Source organism: Micropterus salmoides, unplaced genomic scaffold (assembly GCF_014851395.1).
Source record: "Micropterus salmoides isolate LMB-PRFRI ecotype aquatic unplaced genomic scaffold, ASM1485139v1 Ms_hic_scaffold_9, whole genome shotgun sequence".
Taxonomy (NCBI): domain Eukaryota; kingdom Metazoa; phylum Chordata; class Actinopteri; order Centrarchiformes; family Centrarchidae; genus Micropterus; species Micropterus salmoides.
The window spans coordinates 27,877,704-27,899,084 of NW_024044681.1; the positions used below are offsets into that span (position 1 = coordinate 27,877,704).

At 39.5% G+C, this 21,381-nt stretch overlaps 1 protein-coding gene across 15 annotated transcripts in view; it reads right to left on the bottom strand.

Moving 5' to 3' along the window:
- msi2b (musashi RNA-binding protein 2b) overlaps positions 1-21,381 on the bottom strand; it is a 253,360-nt gene that overhangs the window by 72,776 nt on the left and 159,203 nt on the right. For all 15 annotated transcript variants that reach the window (XR_005443102.1, XM_038709125.1, XM_038709130.1 and 12 more), the window contains one exon: positions 2,576-2,658. Coding sequence is in view for 14 of the 15 variants with exons in the window: in XM_038709125.1 (XP_038565053.1) it covers positions 2,576-2,658 (83 nt within the window). In the remaining variant the exon portion in view is untranslated. The remainder of the gene's footprint in view (positions 1-2,575; positions 2,659-21,381) is intronic.

Genomic DNA, 21,381 nt, shown 5'->3' on the forward strand with positions numbered 1-21,381 from the left:
GCCCTGGAGACAAACAGTCGCTCCTGTGTTTCCCAACTCTTATCAGTCACTGTATTTTTGTATCAACTGCTTCAAATAACTTGCTAGTTTTTTACTTTGTTGTGTTTTAGATGCTGCATTTGTGAGCTTACATGTCGTTCGTTTGATGATGTTTGTTCACTAATTGTAACTATTGGAAGTTCCTCTCAATAATCCTACCGATAAATAAACTAGACTCCGTGTCTTAGTTTTAGGCTTAGAAAAGTATTTTGCTTCAATACATATTTAAATATTGACAGGCTTGTTGTCACATCTTCTACAGTGCTGCTAAAACATCAACAGCTAACATGTTCTCGGACAGCAGACGCTGTGGCTTCTGCTATATTTCAGCAGAGTAGGACTGGTTACCATGGCAATTCGCGTTCATGAGTTTGTTTATCAACAAACTCTGCAGAATCACATAGTATCCTTTTAATAGGAATGTATTTGACTGTACCTCTATGCAGCAGAGTAGACATAACCAAATTTAATTTTGCAGGTTTGGAAGCATGAATCCCAAGGAGAAGGAAATATACTTTTCATTAATGGAACAGCTTAACATTTTCTCACATGCTTATCAACATTACTTTATACATGCTCCAATAATGCATGTATGCATTATTGGAATACACTTCAAAAAAAGGATATAAAGTATATTTATTGGTGGACTAGAAATGCCAAAGATTCCCAGGGCTATTAAAGCTTGTGACATCCAAAGGTTCCACCTGAGCAGATGATTTTAGCAATTGGACTAGCCACAGTGGACGTACTGTGTACACAACTCGCTGCTGACTATATATGTATAGATACCTAGAATGTTTTCATTTTTCAAATAAAACTAGTTAGAAGTATGTTGCTGGGGCATTGGGAAAGCATATATTATGTTTCTAATTTGATGCTTCTTGATACCAGGTATTTGCTGTTGGCTACAGCATTTTTCGTCAATACGGTAAGAATGAGTTAGCCTTTGTTGTAAGTGCTAGACCTGTCCAGCATAGTTACTCTCATCTAGTTTATGTTCTCTAATGAGGTTTGTGAGTTACACATGTTTTATCTGTTGATTACTGACTGCACAATACTGAGAGACTGCAACATTTTGTTTTCACTTTATAATCTAGATAATTTGCTTTTTCCCCTGATTCAAACACCTTATTCAATTAATGTAAAGATTTTTTTTATAAATTCATAATGATTACTACACTGGCCAACTATTTATTAAGCAGAATTTGCATTCCTAAGTAGCACTACTGTTTACAATCCAATTATTATCTAATTAGAGCTTCTTACAAATAGGCTGAGTTGGACTTAAATTAGGATAATTTTTTGGCATGGTCAGAGTTGGAGTGGAAAACACAACAGTGTAGAAATGTACTCCAGAGATTTCCCATCAGAATTGATGGTAAACAAATGTCTTATTAACTATTTTTGTAACATAACAAACTGTGCAAAAATAGGCTGTAAATAGTTATTGAAATCAAGAATTGACAGCGTTGCCAGCAATTGTTATGCTTTGCGTGCATAAATAGACGCTGTTGATGATGTGTGATATTTGTGTGCTATGCCTACGTGTCAAAGGATCTGAGACATTTGATTGTGACAGAATATCTTCCATATGCAATCAGTTATTTCTGTCACTCTCTGTCTTTTTGGCTGCAGTCCTAAGCATCGACTGTGATGCAGTGCAGAGACACGGAGGAAGGATTGGGGTCATATGTGACCTGGGCTGGTCCCCGGTGAACATGGTTCTACTACGCTGGTCCTGTCAGTCAGAGAGCCAGTCAGTCAGCCAGTTTCAGGAAGAGGCTGGGTGAGAGTGACACACACTGAGAGTAGAAGCCCGACTGAACGGCAGTAAGACAAGTATTCCCTCCAGTCAACCACAATCCACAGAACCGCTCAAATGATGCAGGATCTCTCAAGAGGCCTGCAGGACGGAACTGGGTGAGGGAGGACCTAATGTCACACTCGCTACACTGAAGTCGGTTCCTGTCAATTAGCATAAATGACATGATGACTTAGAAAACTGCTACCGAACTCTGCAGAGTGCCCTGAGATGACCATATTACTGGTGTAAATAAAACAAGCATCACTGGGACTCTGTGGAAGGTGTTAATCCCTGACTAATGAACTCTGCCTCTGCCAGTAGCTTCCCTGTTGCAGCCCTGGACATCCCTACCTGTGTGTGTGTGTGTGTGTGTGTGTGTGTGTGTGTGCGTGTGTGGTAGGGGATTCAAAAAGAGAGGGACAGGCTCCACACTCCCGTCCCTCAGCCTGACAGGCAGAACTCAGCCACACAATTTCACGGTTTGTGGGCAGTACACACCGCTGCTTTCCCATCCCTGAGACCCAGAGACCCACAGAGTGTGTGTATGTATGTGTGGTAGCCTGTGCATATGAACATGAACACACTCACAAACACACACACACACACACACACACACACACACACACACACACACACACACACACCCTTCGCTATTAATACTTGGGGAAAATAGAAATCAAATATTAATCCTTCAACACCCACCTGGAATTGAAAAAAAATGAGTGGACTTACCATTTTGTTATTGATTTCATGAAAATGAATTTCACAGACTTTCTCTACGATGTCTTCACTCTCAAAAGTTATGAAACCAAATCCTATGCAGAGAGAAACAGAGAAGGGGGGGGGAGAATGAGTTAGTGGAGAGCCTTAACAAAACTGTAGTAACTAAAAGAAAATGCACCACACGATGGAATATTTTTCAGGAGCCAGATCCAGAAACCATGCGAGTACATCTGTGGAGATTGGCTTGGGCACGGAAAAGAACAAGTGAACAAGACAGACATTGTCCTCTTTAAATCAGGAATATGATGAAATCTGCCACATTATTAAGGGCACTCGAGGACCTCTTTTACAAAGAGAAGATGGAAAAACAGCACAAAGCTCATTTAATGAGATTCAGGGAGCTAGGGCCCAGCATCTGAATTTGATTAAATGCATTTTGTGTTCTTTTTATTGAAATCTCACTGTATAACAAGCCCTCGTTTTATGTTAATGCAGGCCTTAGAATTGATGCGTGGTTGACAGTGGGGTTTTCATGCCATATTTATAGGATAAAAGCTTAACCCCTCTTTTAACACAAACACACATAGACAAGATGGTTTCAGACTTTTGAACACAAGTGGATTGCAATGCTCTCCTCTGTGTTTTGATGGTGATGCACAAAGCAATCTAGCATCTGTATAGCTGGGGTTGAAAGGAAAACTGATATTCTATTACTTTTGCAAAATCGGAAACCGCACAAAAGAGAAACAGTTAGTGAATAAAGCAGCAAGTGGGACTGAAAGGAGATGAGTTTCTTTTCAAAACGCCCGACAGTGAAATAAAATCACCTCAGATTGAGCTTAAACAGCTGTCACTACACCCCATCTGACTCGCACACACTCCACAGGCAGCACCAAGAATTTATTATTATGGAATGTCAGACGATACAGTAAAAACAGTCACCTTCTGAATGTGTAAAAAGGGACTGATACACTAATGGGAGACAACAGTTCAAATACTACTTATTGATTGAGCTGAACAATGGTGAATATTGTCCTATTCATACAAGTGTGACAAATCCACGTGTTCGGGCATCAGCTCACAGTCATCATCCACTTCACAGGACAAATCTCAAGGTCAGTGACTCAAGAGGAAGCTTTTTAGAGCCTAGTATCCTGCACTACAACCAGAAGAGATTTATCAACCATAAAGAGATTTTGCTGTACTGTTGGTACCAGGGCTGCAACTAACAATCATTCTAATTATCAGTTTATCTGCCGATTATTTTCTCTCAATTAATTGATACATTTTGTGGTCTATAAAGTGACAGAATATAGTGAAACATTCCCTTCACAGTTTCCCAGAGTCTAAGGTGATGTCATCAAATGTCTTGCTTTGTCCATATATTTGTCAAAAAATATATGGTTTACCATGATACAAAACCGAGAAAAGCAGAAAATATAACCAACCAACACCATTTGGTGTTTTTCAAAACTCATCTTTCAAAACAGTTCCCCATTTTATTTTCTGTCAATCAACAAATCAATTTATCCACTAATCGTTGCAGCTCTAGTTTATACTCAGGTAGTTATTCCTTTAATATCTCAGGTTGTATTCGGTCATTGCTGGCTATGTTGCAAATCAATAAGCAGGACTGCTTTATGGCAGTATTGGATTTTTGAATCAGCACGATTAAATACCTTTGTCAGGTATTTAATTCACTGGCTAAGCCAATTTCCATTTGGTTAGTTTATATATAAACAGTTTACCATTACTAATCTAATCTAAATAAATTAATTTCATATATATCAACAAAATACCATATATTTAATTCATATCATATATATGCACACTGTCAGGTAAATATTTAGCAGCTTAATTGTCTCACTATGCACACACCTGCAGAAGTGGCAAAATGAAGTGTACTATAGTACATTAGTCTCCTAAGCAGCTTATTCTATTAATTCATCATATCATCCAGAAAGATCCGGAGTTTCTTTCTCAGGAGCTGCTGCTTACTAGTCAGCCTATCATAAACACTGGCATTTATAGTTCTGTTATAAAGTCTTTATCTCTCACTCGCATTTTTATTTTCTGCTCCTCCTCCAGCTCCTCCTCCATAAATAACAAAAGCCTCTTTTCTGCTCGTGACACAAGCTAGAAAATATCAAAACAGCTTTGTCAAAAGAATGGTTGGAAACCTAATGTGTGAGCTGATTAAACATGGACAACATCTAATCTGATGAGATCTTATGAGACAGAATATCAATTTCCACCGAGACATCTCAACACTGGGTTGCCTCGACACACATATGTGGGGGGGGGGGGGGGGGGGGGGGGGGCAAGGGACTGGTGATGACGACAGGCACAATGGGGATGGGGGGGGCGAGCTGCACCCTCTTCTCCTGCTCACCCCACCTTCATGCCAGCGCAAGGAGCACTTTTGACAACCAACAAATCAACCGCCAGGAGTAATTTGTCACGGAGGAGTGTAGGTAGAGGGAGACAGAAAAAGTGACAAGGAAGGAGGTTAACACGCATGGCCCCTGTCGCCACACTCCTTCCTGCTGCTACAGGCAGCTCCTCCATCAACTGACATTTTCCACTGCACCATTATATCCACTGGGGTCAGGGCCAAACCACACCACCCCATATACCACCAGCAGGGCCCTTCCACCCATGACTGGATCTGTTTAAATGAACAAAAATATAGTTTGCTGTAGTGTAAACCACTCCTAGAATGTGTCCTGTACACATACACACAAAAAACAACAACAAACATCCCAATTTTTATCTCTCCTTGGCTCAGCACACGCCTTCTTGGTCAGTCCCCTGTGGACTGTCTGAACCTCTGGCACCGCCATTGCAATGCAGTCCTTTGCTCTACTATCCTATTTTGCAGACCTTACAGACAATTACAGGCCACAAAATAGCACCAACAGAAGCATTCCTCTCTCCCATCCTCATTCTGCAGGGAGTCAGCAGAGCAAGATAGTACTCATGTATCCCGGCCTTTCTCTTTCAACTATCCACACATGGCAGGAGGCTGACCTCCACAAGACTATTAAAGACTGTCAGCACTGACAGACACAAGGAGAGAGGTGTCAACACGCTCACACTGAAGAACCTTCCCACAGCTTAAACAATACCCTGTAAATGGAAACACATGGATGTCTGATAGGAAGGCTGATAATAGGTGTTGTGTGGCTACTGGCTGAGGCCTCTTGGCTGCACTTGCTCACACTTATTAGCGAGAACTGGGCATAGCTTCATCTCATTGCTCCACAGAATCGGCAGGGAGCCTACTTTCACGGCCTTTTACCAGCTTCATCATACTCTGTCTTTATTTCACACCACGGCCTCTCCCAACCGGGGAAAAGGCTGATTCTGCCAGAGGCAGATAATGGAAGAACTTGCAAATTGAGGCGGTAAAGATGACTATGATGTGAAAAGTGGCATCGCAGCTTTAAATTAAGTGAATTTAAAATAAACAGGATGCTCTAACGTGCTACCCACCAGTGTTCATTTTGTTAACATTTTCATCAACAACCTTTTTTCCATGTCTAAGATGAGACACTGAATTTGCTAGCAAGGCTAGCTTGGCAGGAAGCCAAGGCTTTTCTCACAAAAGGAGTTTTCAGTTTGGGGTAGCAAATGAATGAAAGATTCTGGCTTCCAGAATAATGTTGGTTGGGTAAAAGCTAAAATTATTTCACTAGTTTCTAGGGATGAACCATTTAAAAAATATATATCTAATTGCAATTATTTTGACTGATATTGCAATTGTGATATGATTTGCAATATTGGAGGGGATGATGTTTTTCTTATTGTCATTAAAAACCATATTTAAATGATTGTGGTGTGATTTCTGAAAGGATCTGTACCAAACAAAGATGCTTTCTTAAGTCTTTAGAACATGATGTGTATGCCAGGACATATCTGCTGCATGACAATATTTATTTAAAATGGTATTTTGACACACATATAGCCTTAAACAAATAGTGCACCTATTTTGCAGTGTGAAACCAAACCAAAACTAACCGAATGTATCAAAATGTATCAAAAAATAAACTTTAGTTCGGACCTTGGTGCGGACTTTCAGGTGCGAAAGTCTCCTAAAGTGTAATGTCTTGTTGTCGACTAAAGCCTGACTGAAACATCTTTAACTGTCATGGCTTAGTAGAAGTGGTTGGAGGAGCTGTATTATTATCAGTATTATCAGTAATACTTTTAGGTAAAGATCTGGTAAGACTGTGAGAGCATAAACATGAGACAGATTTAAGGGTGATATCAATTTAAAACTGCTATGGGTAGCTGCCATCCCCCAACTCTCTAATGACTGCAGCTAAATATACTACAATCAGTACATGAGAGCGAATGCAAAGCACATGTATTACCCGAGATATACTAAGCGTATACCTGGTGCTCATTACACACACCTTTCTAGGTCAATGTTAAGCCTGAGCTGAATTAAAAGAAAAGACAGGGAGTCATAGCAAGGAAAAACTATACACACCCCTTAACTGACACCTGGACCTCAAGGTGCTTATGCACGCACGCACCAGATAAATATGTATGTCCAATGCTTTGACAATGCTCCTCTCATTAAATGTAGTTAAAACTACATTTAATGAGAGGAGCCTGCTGCTGAGTCCAGTCCCATCAACACAGAGTGAGGAAGCGGTACCTGGAGTATGTGTCAGACGTGTCCTCTGGTACACAGCATGAAGGGAATGAAGCCCCCCTGATGGGCATTTAACATACACACATGCGTGTGCGCACACACACACACACACACACACACACACACACACACATACATACTGTACATGTACTGCTAGGTCATAGGTGCAGCCCACCTGCAGTTCCAACTGCTCATCCTATACTTCCCTTACTGAAAATTATTAAGGTTATCCTGCCCTAATTATGCATGATCAAACCTTCCCCTGTCCAATCAGGAGAAAGTCTACAGGAGGCTCCTGCACTGCCTGTCTGTCTGTGTGCCCCAGCCTCCAAGCCCCATCTTTTTGTAATGCAACGAAGCAGACAGGGGCAGTCCTAACACCCACGGCACAGTTAGAGACCTTTGATCAGTATTTCCGTCTGCTATTACTAGAGATCCAGAGCCCCCAGGCATTAATCCTCTGTTTAATGCTACGAACTCTCTAACAGCACAGGGCACATACAGCAGAGAGAAGAGAGCAGAAACAGAGAAGAGCAAATTTGAGAAAATACTGTAACTGGAAATGGTTAAATCTTCAAATGTGTTTCAATAAAAACTGCTTGAAAATACTGAACATTTTCTGGCGCATAAGGAAAGTATTTGTAAAACTTTGTGTAAACACTCTCCTGAAGAATCAGTATTAACACTTTAAAAGAATAAGGCAAAACAAAGTTTGAAAATAAATGAAATTTGCTTCAAATTCAGCTTTCAAATAATTGTGTAATAATCAACCCACTGAAGAAGGAAGAAGTCTTAATAATTATATATAAAGAAAAAAGATGCAGTCTCCTGCCTTAACACTTGAGACAGAAATAACAGAGCTGTCAGCTGAGGTCTGTAGTCCTGGGGTGTTGTGGTCCTTATCTACTGTATAAAAAGGGTGTTTATGTTAGTTTGGTACAAGCAGAGAGGCAAAGAGCCTTACGATGTTGTGAACAATCATATACAAATGCAAGCACAAAATGTCAATTGTCAATTAGTTTGTGTTCCACACATACTCAATAAATCTACTACTCATATTGCCATATTTAGATCACATCACTGCAGACATTCATACAGGATCCAACAGTGCATATTCAAGGATCTCCCCTCTAAACTTCTGTAAATGCCCTTTTTCTTTGATAACAAGAATTGACAAGGAATAAACAAAAATACTGGTTTTGTTTATTGTTCACAAGTCAAGCTGATAAAATCCTTAACAAATAAATGACTACTTCACTGCAAGTGAGTCCATGGGGGAAAGTGAAGAGGGATGATGTAAAATGAATCCCTATATAGCACAGTACAGTGAGCCATGAGCACTGTTTCAGACAAGACAACATTCAGCAGATAAGGCTTGGGATGTTTTTTGGTTTAAAATCACAACATAAATACATTCAGTTTTTTTTTACTTTGCTTCCTATGGGTTGTGTTCAGGCATATGGTGGGATTTTGAGGTTCAGAACTGACCCTTCGCTAAGCCACGCCCCCCTTAGTTACCATTGCTAAGTCCCACAAACTGTCGGAGCTGTTAGACTTTTATCACGGCGCTGCCACTGTCTATTACTGCACTCCCCGGAGAAATTTTGACAAATTTGTTGGAAAATACAATCTCAGAAAGAAGCAGCAAATTCTGCAGTTGCATTATACATTTGAAGGTTGTATTCAGGCTGTCAAACTGATTCAAACGGATGTGAAAAAAATGATAGAGAAGCTAAAGTCTACCGATCACACAGTACAAGTGAACCACCGCATCCCCTGACGATTGAGACAAAAGACAACGATATTAAGGAACAACACTGTCCTTGTAAAGCTGGGTAGGCCTCTATTCATTATTACAATGATGATGATTACAATCGTTAAAAAGCAGAACAGTAGGCCTTTATAATGTTACACAGTAGTGAGTTAGCTAGTGTTAGCTAACTAACATCACATTAGGAACAACCCACAGCCTACATTTTTCTGGATTTATTTTAGGTTTAGGAAAGAGAATAAATCGTACTTCTCCTATCAACCTCTCTGGGTAGCGACTGTAACTATTACGAGTGCCCCAGGAACAGTGTTTAACCATAACTTACGAAAAATACGGCAGAAGAAAGCCAGAAAATGACTCCTTTTGCATTAGAGTGAATGGAGCGCAGCCATGAAGGTGTCGGATCTCAGTTAGAGCGAGTCCTATTCTGCACTGTGATTGGCCAGCTGTCAGTCGGAACTGGTTGCAAATTTGTAACCAGAGCTTTGTTATGAAACATGCTTTTACATACACATGGTAACTCATGTGTAAATGGCAGAACACCACTTAAATGTGCAAAGTAGAGGTAATGAGAGAGAGTGGTTCCTGACAGCGATGAATGCCACGGTCAATTAGCAAAAGAGCATATTCAAAAGAGACCAAGCCAGTAAACGGATCCTAAACATCTTATGACTGAATTAGAACCAGTGAAAGACTCAAGTAACATGGTTTGATTCCAAAATAGACAAGCAAAACTAAGCCTCAAAATAAATGCATAGGTGACTCAAAACTACAAAAAACATTTGGATGTATGACATAATTCTCCAGGTAAGTAACAATAGAAAAGCATGGGTTTAGCCCATATTAAATTATGATGATGTGCATTGCCTTATGCTTTTTATTCACTGGGTAATAAGTGTCGGACTGTCATCTACTGAAGCCCTGTTAGCCTTAATATTAATCAAATGGGCCATCATCCTTAGCTATCTGTGTCTCAATAATGTAATGCAGTATTACAGCCAGAGTACTCGACAGATGTTGTAAAAAGGACTTCTAATGGAAAGTGCACAGGTTTGATATGATGAGCAGAGTATATTTCATTTTGGATCTGAGGCCCTGTTAGTAAAATCATGATGGAAAAAAGAAAAACTAATAAAGATAATATGTCAAATAAAATAAAACACCTTGTAGTAGGTGTGCAAATGCAATTGCCTCCTTGGGACTTTACCAATGCTAATCTCTCTTTGGAATTGTCAGTTTAACCAAAACATAAAAGGTGATGATGTTGTGTAGGTGGCTGTATGAGCAAGCATCAGGTGGCACAGGAACTGGCTTAAAATTGGGCCACAGTTACTATACATGACGTTTCAGTTTGCATAGCAGCGGCTCTGAGGCTTTGAAATGCTGGAACTTATTAGTTGAGACAACATTTTAACATTTCATTACTGATTACTGAGGAATGTCACAAAGGAGCTAATGACAGAATGAAATAGAACATCAGGCCAGAGAACAATTACACAGAAACAGTGTGATTGCACATTTATGTAATTAGATTTCAAAGTGATGTTGTTTTCATGCTTGGCCTTTATCATTTTATGGTGCCCCAGTGAGTTAGTATTTATAAGTTCAGAACCATTTGTTTGGACATCTTTGATCTTTGATTCTGGTCAGTAAATTAAATTTCTGAATTTATCTTGATTCCTTCAAATTGAAGATAGAAAAGAGGACATCCAACAACGAAAAATAGGTTGTGGAGCAACAACAAAAAAGTACTCAAGTGAAAAAAATACTATTCTAGGGTACAATGCAATATATCACTCATACTTATATGTAGGGGCAATTTTTGCATCTAAGAACCTACTATAAGAGCAGAAAGTGAGACTTGCAAAACTGTATGGCTGGATCTACTGTATGATTTTACAAAATGCAACACACAAAATGCCTGCTTCCTCTGCATGTTCTGCAGAGCAAGTGGCCTCGGCATGCAAGCTGAGGGAACTAGTTTGTCTGTGCCTCTATGTAGGTCAGCTTTCAGAGTTGGCCATCAATTTATACTGTCCTACTTAAAGAGACACCCTGTCCCCGTACAAACACACACAAACAAGAACACACACATTTTTTAGCATTTCTATTACATGACGCCAGAAACCCGAGTTTGGACCATGTCAGTGATTTTATTTATGCTCTAATCATAGACATTTATTCAAACCTTTAGCAATACTTTGTTTTAACATTATCCCTTACCATAACTTCAACACATTGGTTGACACAAATCTAGAATATCAACACATGCTCAGTTGTAGTGTGGTCAGTGGTCATAGGCATCTTAATAGCAACACAGTGTGTGTACTTGTGAAATTAATGCAGCTCTCTCCACCTATTCAGTATATTTTCAAGCACTCTTTAACTCAAGAAAGACCCTCATTAGGGCCAAACAATATAACCATACATGTGAATTTTTCTCCTCCTATATGAGCACAAGGCTGCTCTAGTGAATGGAAGCAATTATCCATGGAGAAGGTCATTTACCCCTTTACTTACTAGCACTGAGACAGCAGGCTAAAAGCAGTACACCATAAAAAGCTAAACAAAAAAAGAGCCCTTGATGAAAAAGTAAAAAAATAAAATAAAAATCAAGAAATAAGAATACTCTTTTAATAAATATAAAGAATATCATTTTGATTACTTTGAAACCTGTGGACTAGTGGAATTATAGAGGTATAGGCAACTAGGACTTCGCTGTAATAAAAACAGGCATGGCAAAACAGAAAATATGTTTTCACAAAACAAACTACAAACTAACTGATTATAGCAGACGGAATGTGATAGGGACGTTTAACTCTTTTAACCAAAGGTGAGATGCCAGAGAGAGGATAACTGGGCAGATTTTGGGTCTGTTTTGCACCTGCTGACAATCAAGGGGGTGCTCCCAATTTGTGGTTAGAAATCTTGTCACAATCCTGAAAGGAACAGCGATGGAATATTGAGCAGAATCCTCCGATAGCCGATGAGAGTGAGCTGGTTCAGTCTTCCCAGCCATTACTTCATTCACAGTTTTTGTCTCTTTTTCAGTGCAGAATATAGCACACACAAGTGTGGCTGACAGTCTGCCTCCGTGTTTGTTTTTGTCTGAAGTCACATTTGATCACGTGAGTTTCTATGAGATTCTAAGTCCAACGCCAAGTCTGATATAATCAGTTAAGATTTGAAAATCCCCTAGTGAAAATCCCCTAGTGTGCTCTAGGCATGAGTAAAAATACTATAATACTACTATGATAAATGTAGGTACCACTGGACTCCATAGATTATTACATTCATTGTGTGACTTAAACTGAACTTTTATTTTGTAATGTAAGCCATTACATTTACAGTCACTTCCTGTAACCGGATATCCCCTGTAGTATGCCTGGCACTCCAGCACACCTTTTGCTGCTAACGCCTGGATTCCACAAGGCACAGCTCTATAACGTCACGTCTGGGACCTGGTTTTGTTCAGTCCTCTGCGCAGCTTCTTAACTGCCCAGTTCGTTCTGCTCTGTGCAGCTTCTGTCAAAAATAGACTAGCTGTATATTCTCCATGGAACAGAGAAAGCCGCTCCTGGGATGCTTGAAACGCGCTGCGGCGCATCTGGTGGAATTATAATAATAAACATTGCCTAGAATGGTCGCTATCTGCTCAGGGGGCTGTGTTGCAGCCAGAACATGCAAAACAACTATCCTCTTTTCTAACCTGGCACTGTTTTCCTACACAGATCCTGAATTATATGTACACGCAGAGAGGAAAATCAAAACTGCTGGTTCACATACTTTCTTTCTGACCTAACCACATGTGTGTTCATGCTCCTGTTTGTGGAACATACAAAAGCGGAACAAGGAAACATATACATTCTTTCTGGCGCACATCCAACACACACATATATACACAATTTTGTTTTTTACATTTAATTAGATAACCTAATGTGTGTCTTACTTTTAGTATAGTGTAATTAATGCTTTTGAATATACATGATGGTCTATTTAATGTTGCACAAGAGTGAATTCTGCCAACCTCTACTATTCAGAACTCAAAAACCCTTCAACCTTTACTAGCTATTATATGGTAATTTTGGTTAGTTAATTATTAATGTGATTTTGAAATTGACAGTTTAGTATATTTTATGAAAGTGAATCAATTAATTGGCTGTTGTTCCTTCGTTAAGAGTTGTGCACCAAGCTGAATGTAACGCAAGTTAAATTCTTATCATTTAATATAAATATTGACTATTTCTGATAGCCTAAAGCAAAATATATTAGTATCAGAAGTAAGGCGATTCACAAGAATGGCCTGTTTCAGAGTATTAAACTAGCAATAATATGCATTAATGTGTAAGAAGCATTTAATGTTGGAGCGGGTCCAGATGAAGCTAAACTTATAATAACAAAAGAAACAAGTCAGACATGCCACAGCAGACAAAATATGGCACACACTACACATTTGCTATCACATTAACGTACTTCAGGCACTAAATTAAAAAGAATGTATTTAAAACGTTCAAGCAATTAATAAATAACTTGTAACTTAAGCCATTACATAAATATAGAGGAGTAATGAGTAAAATATTTCCCTCTGAAATGTAGAGCACAAATATATGTATGGAGTAAGTACAGCAGAAAACAAAATCTACTTGCTCACCAATATACGCCTCTTGGAGAACATCTGGATGGGCCAGTTTAGACATTAGACATTGTGACCTCGTAGGGACGAGGTCACGCTCAAACAAACACCAGCTTTCACCCAGGGGAAAGCCGTTTGTGTCTCATGTGAAACCACAATTAAAAAAGTTGACTTATTTTTACTCACGTACTCAACTACCCTCGCGTACACAATGTAACTTAACTCAAGTACTCAAATGAGGTAACTAACATTAAACACAGGACTGAGCTGCTGTACATGTAACGTGTGAAACAAACAGTTAATGTTGACTTATTTTAAGCTATGTAATGTATTTAACTTACTTTTCCTAAACCAAACCAAGCCACCTGACTATTATTACCATGACAACAAAGGTCACCTGGAAAGGTCACCTGACTTTTTCCTGCACATCCAAAACTAATTAAATGCACCATCTGTAACAGTGTTAAATGACAACTGAAAAGCTTAAAATGCGTAGACATGACACGCAAATGTCTGGCATGCTATTTACACACCATCCCATGATATCACTTTGGCATTCCATGTAGCCCAGAAATGTCAAGTAAAGGTCCCTGAGACTGACTGGGGGAGCTGGACTCTAGAAACACATGTTGGGAATGCAGAGCTAACAATGACATGTTACCAGCAGAAATACAGTAACTATTTTTGTGGTCTGGGGCAATTAGGTCATGAGAATACTTAGCTTGCTTCCCATTAAGCTCAGTCCATTTGGGAAAGGAAAAACTGCTCGTGTTCTCTCTCTCTGTCACTTTCTTTCTCTCTCCATTTATAATATCTCACAATAAACCTTCTACTTGGTGCTAATGCTCTGTGTGTGGATGATGATTAGTTTAGCTCTACCCAGTGGACATTAAATCAACATCATCATGTGACATTAAAGAAACTGCACAGAGGTAGAGATTACATAAAAAAAGGCTTGTAAAATAGACTGCACTTAAGTTGTCTATGGAGTAATTGCAACTATTATATTGTTAACGACCAATTAATGTTTCCAAGGGTACAACAATACACCTAATACAAAACGAACTCTAGGAAAACCTACCAAACCCAGTGCACATAAATCCTAAAGAGACCAGAGGACTGTAGACCCCATCAGAAATAGAGCCAAGGATTATTAAACCTGATCCAAAATATAGTTGACCCAAACTGACCAAATACAGACAGAACACCAACGCTGGCACCACCATTATGCACCAGCAATTAATGAGCAGAAGGGGTCTAAAAAGTAGCAATAAATGTACATGCTATTCTAGAAACAGATTGGGACCAATAACACAGAATAAAAATTGTAACTGGGTAGATCCATGAAGACATGTAGCCTACATTACATGCTGGTAGGACTATATGTGGTAAGACATTATTTTAGTTTTTGGAGAAAATTAGAAATATCTCTCACTCACCTTTAATTTCTCAATGTGGCCTCACTGAAATATTGTTTGACAAGTTATTGTGAACCTAACCTAATCGATGAAGGGGCCTCTATCCATGGTAAGGTGATGGAAAAATTAATGTTCTCTCTTCTGGAGTAATCCAATTTTGTTGGCTAATATCCATAGCACAAACACACATTCCCACACACATACAGAGAAACAGAGACAATAGCCATGTGAGGGAAACATAACCACATAACCAGTGAGAGAGTGACAGAGGTCCTCTGCTTTAGCCACTCTTATCCCTCCATCTCTCCATGATGCCACTGCACTTGCCTGAAGACATACTGTATTTGTGTGGACTAAGTCAGCAGCACATCTCATATGCTGAATGCACACAATGTAAGGAGCTACAGATGAAGAGGCCAGAGACAAATACAAGCACTGTTAGGAAAACAATGCTGAGGGTAAGACACCAAGCCGGCAAGACAAGTGGTTAGTGGTTATGAGTTACAAAATTGTGCAAACCCAACCTGAACATAATTGCTCACACTGATAGAATTTCTTTAGTACAAATGGAGTATGGGTGTAATGAGATCCAAAGGTTAGAACCACAAGAGGATTCTTCATTCAGGAATGTCAGACTCTTTTGTGCCAAGCAATAGGCCGAGCTTAATAGATGTCTCAATTTCTATCACATACAGTAACAACCAATGCAGGAAGGAGGTGGTGGGAGGTGGGGGCAGAAGCCTTTCCAAAAGGCTTTGAGGCAGTGTGATGAATTTCTTTTGAGGTGTGAAGCCAACGTGGGACTTGAAATGAATGAAACAGATATGCACCTTTGTGTTTTCTGACCTATTGATATAGATATCACTTTCATTAAACTTAATTAGTATTTCTCATTCCTGACATAAGTGGAGAATCAGAAAGGGGAATAATAAGCGGCGAGGGAATGCAGATAGATGGGAAAGCAGATCACAAAGAAGTTTGTACATGACGAACAGTTTTTGGTCTGAAAAGAAAACCTGGCAGGATGTTGTCGATGCCAACACCTCCCACCAGAGCCTCTACAGGGGAATTCACTCAGGGACTAAAAGCATTTAATCAAAATAATCCTCTGCAAACAACAAGGCTTTAAAGCACGGAAATCTGTGCAAGGGGGTTGAAAAGTAAAATTGATTTAAGTGAATTAGGCCTCTCATTGCCTGTATGGCCAGATTGTTATTAATATTTAAGCATGGGGTATATTTAAAGGCGTGACACAGTAGCAGTTCATCAGAAATGAAGAACACTGATGATGCCACTTTGCAGAGGCCCATTACCATTTAGTAGAGATTGCTTTCATTGAGTGAGCCAAATGCTTAGAGGCGGAACTGCCACTTGTGTTTACTTTACAGATGCTGTTATGGTGTTACGGTGAAGAAGAGTACTGTTCTCCCAGACACTTCTTCCCATTCTCCACATGGGCACACTCACAAACACGCAGGCAGGAGCTCAAATCATGACATCATGGACTCATCAAGTAATACACGATGATGTCATTCTGATACTATTGACCCTTGTAATCAAGGCAGGCTTCGCTGCTCCATGAACACTCCTCTTTCATCAAGCGTTTCTCTCCGACATACACTCACACATGCTGGCACAAAATTAGAGCTTTGGGGTGCTCAAAGTATAGCAGCATAGTTCAGTTGCAGACAGAATCTGTTCACAACATCCAGGCTCCGTTTAATTGCTTACTTGCACTATAATTGGGTATATAATCAAACGATAAACTGAACAGCTTCAGAATATCCTTTCATCAATGCCTTTGGGCAGTGATTAGCATAGATGAGAAAGCTCCATGGACGGCCATAACCACTGCTTATTTATGTCTCTGTTGAAGTTATTCATTTCATTGATTTGTGTTTATCTTTTATGTTAGCTCTTCTAAAGGAACACCTGAGGAAGGGCAAAGAAAGGTCATGATCTCATATTAGCATAGATGCAAAGGCCGACCTTAAGAAGTCCTAACTAATCTACTGTCTCTTAAAGCTCTGGGAAGCTGTGGTGATGTTCTACATGCATATGTGCTGGACTGTTCAACCTTCAGAGGGGGTTTATGAGACCTGGACCACCCAGACTCTAACCTCTTTGCTTCAGTGCCGCTGCTGCAAACAGGACAATAAAGCCGTGGCGGTTTCTTTGCTTGACTATCCAACTGTTACCTGGATTTAATTATTGCTATGCTGGTATATTAAGTTAATGTACATGCTGCTAGTTTAAACATTTTAACACTATATACATCAAGTAAATTGTGACCTTTATTTATTGGAAATAATGTACATCAATTTATGAATGGCCTGTACCACGCTCACTCCAATTTGTTAACAGAAAACACAAGTATAATTGTCTTAAAACTGAACACTGCGCGCATTTTATTAACATACAGCAAGTCCGTCAGACCTTTTTTTAATTCAAGTTCTTTCAAGTGTATAGATGTGTTTTGATAATGGAAAATACAATGCTCAAAACACTTAAGAGCAATGCACACCTGCCCAATCCAGGTGTGCCCAATAATGGGCAGTGTGACACAAATAAAAACCTGCAGACCAAATGACTGGTGACAACACAAAAGCACAAATGCTATAGAATGTTTTTCACAGTAGGTGTGGTCCATGATTATCAAAAGTATTTCTACCCTCAGTCACTTATAAGCCCTTGGTCAACCACACAAATGTTAAGCCACACTCTGGCTACACTTAAGGAACTGAAAAGACTTTGCATTTATGTTTAGTTTCTCTCTTCCCCTCTCTGAAATTTCCTTTTTAACTCAGCCTCTTTGCAGAAGAGGAGCTCATTTCAATCTCAATGCTGACATCTGTGGAAGCAATGCAAGCTCGCAATGAGTGGATTTAATCCTGTGCAACAAGGCTAGTGCACAGGAAGTATTCACAGGAGTAGGACGGAGAGAGTGAGAAAGCTGAACAAGAAAGAAGAGGGAGAAGGGGGATGATTAGAAAGGCGACAAAAAAGAGAAAGGATTTTGTGACCTCCGTTCATATCTTTACATCTGCAGCAGTGAAACTCTTAGCTCATCCATGAGTAAGGAGGACAGAGGGGGGAAAGGACAGAAGAATAGCTTTACCAGTTAGAAGTTATTTATGCCGTGAAACAGCTGAGGTATTGGAGAGGGCTTCAAAGCAGAGGATGACTCCACGTCCTGCATGGCCTTCTCCTCTGGCTAGGCTTTCTGTATTTGGCCTTTGAGTAAGGGGCTGATCAATCCCGCAGCATGCTGCCAAGCTCTGGACCCCCCATTACCAAGAGGCTGCTCTTTGAACAAATCATGCCAGGGGTCACTCTCCCTGCACTTCATCATCTTAAAGGTCAGACACAACAAATGGCATGGAAGACAGTTGTGTCCCTGGTCGTATACCCATAGCTGACCACCACTACCCCTTTTCCATACACATGTGCTGGCTTGGCTTGACTCGGTTTGACATGGCGTGTCAGCCTATCTCCTTTACAACAGGGCTATCTTTTTCAAGGTGTAGTTTGGGAAACTGAGCAGGATTTGTCAGTTGCTAAAAGTTGGCCCCTCCTCCTCGGCTCAAAAAAAATGCGTGAGCGAGAGAGTGCGGCCGCAGTCGAGTAAGCTAGAGCGTGAATGAGGAGAGGGAGTGAGGTTAACGAGAACAAAGCAGTCAATCAGAGAAATAAAATGTTATTTTCTGATTGTTTCACAACATTTATGTTCTAAAGCACAAATAAACCCAGCAACAGTATTAGTCCAACAACTTGTTCATGCCTATTTGTGGCGCGGTGTTTCTCTATTTAACGGAAATATTGACCAGACTCAGTAATTAATGTGACTTCGCTTAGCAGTTAAGCTTCTGTTGAAGAGATTCATCACAGCAGTGGCAGCCTCAGAAAAAGCAGATCAGACAACAGGGAGGCTTCTTTGAAACACACATTTATCAAGCAGGGGAAATTAGAATTAAAGGTCTGTCTCCTCGAATAATAGTCTGTCCTCCATGCAGTTGAGCCAGATCAGCCACCATCTTAACATTTATGATATACAATTTATGGGGGGGGGGGGGGGGGGGGCAGTGGAATTCAAATGAGAAGCAACAGATCCAAATCTCTTAATGTCATAATTAACCCCCCCCAAACCAAAAAAAAAAATAAAAAAAAACTCTGTTTCAATCAGCCATTATTACATATTATCTTTATATGTGCCAAACAAAAAACTTGTACATTTAATAGTATATATGATATTTGAAATCATTTCTGGTATTCTCATTTGGTATTTTTGTGCAAAATCCAAAAAACTATTTGACAATATCTGTACATTTACTTCCATGCACACGCATATTTTGCACCAAAAAAAAAAAATAAAACTTAAAGAAACTTCTAAAATATGTATAGAGAAAGAAAGCTGCAAGGAAAGAGGTAAAATTACAAGACTCTTCATCTGGACTTGCACCTGCACCTTTTCACTGAAGTCTGTTTACTTAAAATGACAGCTTTTCAATTTGATGAAATGATTGTGCACACCTGATCTCTACTTTGAGTGGCAGAGATCAGGTGTGCACTGAACAATTTACATACTTAAGCCATGAAGTTGTTCCCTTGAAAGACAAGATACACCAAATGGGCCTTCAGTATGGTAAAAAGAAAAAAAAAAAAGCCTGAAATCTGCCCAAGTGAATTCTTTTGATATTCTTAGATTGGGGTAAGTGGCTGCTGGGATGTCACGACAACTGATACTTCGGTACCAAGTCGATACCAAAATTATGAAAACATGACGATACTCGTTTTTCTAGTTATCGTAGTTACCAAAGATCCAACACGTGGAAGACAAGAGACAAGTGCAGTTGCAGCGACAGCTCCGCAATTTCAATAGGTTGCTCATTTATGAATATATAGGCATCAAACCACCTCTCATCTGTCCTGGACATCCACTCACAAATTTTACCGCTGCAAGTTGCTTTTTGTAATGTTCAAATGTTTTATTAAAAAGGAGTGTATGTTGAAGTACATGTGATTTATTGTTTTGTTTTAGTTTTTTACCGTGGTATCAAATTTGGTATTGAGAATCGTAGAATAGTGGTTTTGGTATCTACTACTTAATTTCTTGTATTGTCCCTAGTGGCTGCTACACTATATTGTAGCCATGTAAGTGTAGCTATAAAGACCAAAACCTGTTTTTAAACCATGTTATAAACATGCTTATTTCTACTGTAAAGTTGGGCATTTTAACATTTTGGAGCCAGCCTCAAATGGCCATTCGACGAACTGCAGTTTTTGGCACTTCTGCGCTGGCCTAATTTTTCAGCCCCTGAGGCTGCCACTTGAGATTAACACCATCTTCGTCCCAATTGTTTTATAATGAAATTTCAGAATTTCTTTTAAGTCTTGAAGTTTATAAAACGTTTGTTTTACTCAATTATTGATAGCAGCATGGGCCCAAAAACCAAGCATCAGTTTGGCTTGGGACAAGCTGGAAGGAAATTATTCATTTAACTTGTATTTATCACTGCAGCAAATGCTGAGCTATGCTAAGTTTGGTGAGATCACCGAACTCTATATACCAAAATAATTAAAGTATTAGTTCTTTCACCTCAGTAAGGGAGATGTCACAGAGTATATATTTCCACACTGAGATGAGGTCTAATTAGCCAAATAATTGAACACCTGCGTCGGTGTACCAGGAATGTGTAGGGACTTTAAAGGTCCTGCACACTCACACAGGTGCTTTCAGTTATTCTGGCTGATTAGACCTTTTATAAGACTGAAGATATGTGAAGCAATACAGGGAATTATGTGTGGTCACAAACTACTTGTACTAATAAGAAAACTAAAAATGTTATGTTCAACAGATGCAATAAAACTACCGGGGACACTTAGAGAGATGTCAATCAATCGTGGTCTGGTCTAAAGGCAGGTGGACCATGAGTGCTGTTCTACAATACACATTGTACTTGTACTGTTCTTCTTCTTGTTTTTTGGCAGGTGCCGCTGACTTCCCGTCAATGTTAGAGCTAATGTGTTACATACTGCCACCTGCTTTACCAAAGGGGGAAGTAGCAAACATTTCATATATGCACAACAGTTTGACAAAACAAATCCAAGATACGGGAGAATCGGAATGAAATAGGCCAAAAAATTTAAATTTTTAATTCACTTACAGGAAAATGCCATATTTTAATAGGAGGGTTTACAGGTATGCTGTCAGGCATGTTATACTAAAAAAAAGCCTGAAAGTATATTTATGCCTGGTCCCATTTTTAAGGCGCAATTTGTCGGCTTAATTAAAGGTACTGTGTGTAAGTTTTAGTAGCATCTAGTGGTGAT